This window comes from Anticarsia gemmatalis, chromosome 21 (assembly GCF_050436995.1).
Source record: "Anticarsia gemmatalis isolate Benzon Research Colony breed Stoneville strain chromosome 21, ilAntGemm2 primary, whole genome shotgun sequence".
NCBI classification, from domain to species: Eukaryota; Metazoa; Arthropoda; class Insecta; order Lepidoptera; family Erebidae; genus Anticarsia; species Anticarsia gemmatalis.
The window spans coordinates 6,445,317-6,448,843 of NC_134765.1; the positions used below are offsets into that span (position 1 = coordinate 6,445,317).

Genomic DNA, 3,527 nt, shown 5'->3' on the forward strand with positions numbered 1-3,527 from the left:
AATATGTAACTAAAAAGACCTGGTTTCAATTTTGATAAATCTTTTTTATAATTTGTTTTGAACAGTTGCTGTCAATTACAGGGTACGAACTGATAACAGACTGATAACAAACTTTTGTTGATTAATTTCTTTTTATTTGAAGTTAATTTTGGTCAAGTTAATTTTGGTTGCTAACGTTGCGTAATCAATATAGCTCACTTTAATATTAACCAGATAACTTTATAGCGTGTGATTAAAAATGACGACCAAAAATAGCGTGTTTGTTGGAATATTCGCTGATTCAAATTCTTTGAACGACTTTAATGTTACCTTTGGTTACATTTGTATAGAAAATGGAAAGGTAAGTCTATTCTGTATGTTATAACGAGTTCTTTTTAATTTTTTTATAACTTTTGATACCACGTTTAAAAAACGTGTTTTATTACAGATCACAAAAACAGGTTCTATTGAGGAGTTTGATAATCTTGAAAGATCTGGAAGTTTTAAAGATTATAATATAACTAAATTGAACAAAGATCAGTTTATAATACCCGGCTTTGTGGACTGCCATACACATGCACCACAATTTCCAAACATTGGTTTGGGATTAGATCGGCCACTGTTGGAATGGCTGGCAAAATATACATTCCCGTTAGAGAAGAAGTATAAAGATGCTGAGTTTGCTGCCAGAATCTATGATCAAGTTGTGGTAAGTGAAAATATTTTTATGGAGTAGCAAAGGGTAGTTTAAATCTATGAGCTGGGAATTCTATAAGTCCATTACCCAGTAAAGGTGGTTAGGAAAGTAGGTAATTTTTAATATACATTTTTCTGTTCCGAATGCAATAAAAGTAAACCAATAAATAAATTAAAGTAAATTAATTTATTAAGCTTTCTGTTACTTAGACTTGAGACTGAGTGATCTGCACATTTACAGTAAATAGTTATAGATTTATGAAAATAATCTGATAAGCATTACAGTTTTACTCTTGCTTATGGTTACTTTTTAATTTCAGCAAAGATTATTAAAAAATGGCACCACAACAGCTTGTTACTTTGGTTCTCTACATGTGGAGGGAACTCTGGAGTTAGTTAAAAGTGCCATTAAACATCACCAGAGGGCACTGATAGGTAAAGTGAGCATGAACAAAGAGAATGATGCGGGATATTACAATGATACTGAAAAAGAATTGACTGAAGTTGAAACTTTTGTACAAAAAGTTTTAGCCTTGCAGGTAATGTGTAATAAGCTAAATAAACATTAAGCCAAATAAGATAATGGCTTTAAAATTACTTTTTTTACTTACCATACCATAAAACAATTCTGTTGAAACATAAACATATTTTCATAAACAAGTTTAATATTTAAACAAAGTGTTGCCAGTGCCTTATATAATAAGTGTTGTTGTTATTTTATGTTTCAGAATGATTTAGTGGAGCCTGTTGTGACGCCCAGATTTGCTTTAAGCTGTGATAAAAAGCTTATGGATGGTCTAGCCAAAATAGCAAATAAGTATAATTGTAGAATACAGGTATACAATTAATTATTTACTTACATATCACTACAACATAAGGGTTTAGGAAGACTATAATATATGATTCTTCACAATTAGCCACTGTTATACTCACTAACTACAGAATTCTAAGACACTTTCTTAAACAAGCTTAATAATGCTGGCAAGCCATTTGAAAAGATTAACTGTTCTTTTTTCAGAGCCATATATCAGAAAACCTGCAAGAAATAGAGTATGTATTGGAGACTAACGAGAATTGTAAGAGCTATGGCGATGTTTATGATAAAAGTGGAATTTTGAATAACCGGGTGTGTATTTGTTAACAATATTTTATTATGGATATATTTTTAAGTAAACAGGGCTACCAAGACGCCCCGAAGTTTGAGTCCGAATTCAGTCTGAGAAATAACAGATGAGTTTTTCTCACATCAATAATATAACTTATTAAATAATTAATAAACTTTATCCCAAATCGTCTGAAAAGTACAAATAACATTTGAATTTTCGTGAACATTCAATTAGCGTATCAACTTCAAACTTGTATCTTTCGACAGTGCATCATGGCTCACGCTGTTCATTTAACGGACGAAGAGCTCACCTTGCTGCGGTCACGCGGAGTGTCCGTAGCGCATTGTCCAGCGTCTAACACACGTCTGAAGTCCGGCTTATGTCCTGTAAGGAGATTACTTAATGCTAACATTACAGTTGGCTTGGGAACTGGTAATATTCTTTTGACACTATTCAATAGTAAGCAGGTTCAGCCAAGATTCTCATAAACAAAATTCAATATGATTCGTAAAGAAAATATTAATATTCTTTTCAACTAATTGTGACTACTGAACTAAATCACTTGGCCTATGCACTTCTCTACTATACCAACCTCAGTGAAGATATTACGTAAGTGAGAAGCCATTCTTTAAAAAAACTATTTTGCAAAGATAACTTCATATTTATTCATTATTCCTCAGACGTATCTGGTGGTGACAGCGCAACAATATTAGATGCAATTCGTCGATCTATGGATGTATCCATGTGCCTCGAGTTACAAGGAAACCCGCAGTGGTCGTTGGATTGGAAAGAAGCATTCTATCTCGCTACTCTAGGAGGCGCAAAATGTAAAATCACAACTTGTTTTAGTCATTTTGTAACCGTACCATGATTGCAGTAAATACATAAACTTTTTTAACTAGGTAGGGCTTGAGTCCTCCAAATTTGGCTCAATTTTTTTGTAAGGGACCACTTGTCGAAAAGAATATGCTTACTAATTCTATTATATTCTTTACAGCCTTGAATTTGGATAACAAGATTGGCAACTTCGAAGTGGGCAAAGATTTCGACGCGCTGATCATAGACACATATGCCAAGGGCGGTCAAATAGACAAGTACGAAGGCGCCCTTGAAACTACTGCTGAGGAATACGCCAATGATTTGTTACAACGATTCATATTCACAGGAGACGATAGGAATATTGTACAGGTTTATGTGAAAGGAGAGAAAGTTAAGGATGTCGTGTAATAATACTATTAAATATAAATATTTTTTACTTTTATATTGTAATCAAATTTTATCTGAATTCTTGGAATAATAAATATACTTTATTCAAATGTTTTTTAAAGTCGCTGATTGTTTTTATTATTTTATCCTATCACACGTCACGTACCAAAATTTAACATCGTCCTTTAGATGTCACTGCGATAAAAATAATAAATTAGTCTTATTAGACTTTATTAATAACTAGCTGACCCGCGCAACTTCGCTTGCGTCACATAAGAGAGAATGCGCAGTAATTTTGCCCGTTTTTGTAACATTTCTCGTTGCTACTCCGCTCCTTTTGGTCGTAGCGTGATGATATATAGCCTATAACCTTCCTCGATAAACGGGCTATCTAACACTGAAAGAATTTTTCAAATCGGACCGGTATTTCCTGAGATTAGCGCGTTCAAACAAACAAACAAACAAACTCTTGAGCTTTATAATATTAGTATAGTATAGATGTATAGAATAGGCCATTTTACAATGATCAAAACACAGCTG

General features: G+C 33.1%; 1 protein-coding gene across 2 annotated transcripts; it reads left to right on the forward strand.

The window, feature by feature from the left end:
- Positions 1-71: 71 nt before the first annotated feature.
- On the forward strand, positions 72-3,111 carry DhpD (guanine deaminase). 2 transcript variants are annotated; one of them, XM_076128736.1, is made up of 8 exons: positions 72-340; positions 428-688; positions 996-1,214; positions 1,404-1,511; positions 1,694-1,801; positions 2,048-2,213; positions 2,462-2,608; positions 2,779-3,111. In XM_076128736.1, exons 1-8 carry the CDS (start codon positions 239-241, stop codon positions 3,006-3,008), a joined length of 1,341 nt encoding a protein of 446 aa, XP_075984851.1. In that variant the 5' UTR covers positions 72-238; the 3' UTR covers positions 3,009-3,111. The 2 variants fall into 2 exon arrangements, with proteins under 2 accessions (XP_075984851.1, XP_075984852.1); XM_076128737.1 differs by having other exon boundaries at positions 2,462-2,683; positions 2,779-3,001.
- Positions 3,112-3,527: the final 416 nt, after the last annotated feature.

Excerpts from the sequence above, each read along its gene's own strand:
- DhpD (XM_076128736.1), top strand. The coding sequence starts at position 239 with ATGACGACCAAAAATAGCGTGTTTGTTGGAATATTCGCTGATTCAAAT. Across the intron at positions 341-427 it reads TTTGTATAGAAAATGGAAAG|ATCACAAAAACAGGTTCTAT; the intron begins GTAAGTCTATTC and ends GTTTTATTACAG. Across the intron at positions 2,214-2,461 it reads TACAGTTGGCTTGGGAACTG|ACGTATCTGGTGGTGACAGC; the intron begins GTAATATTCTTT and ends ATTATTCCTCAG.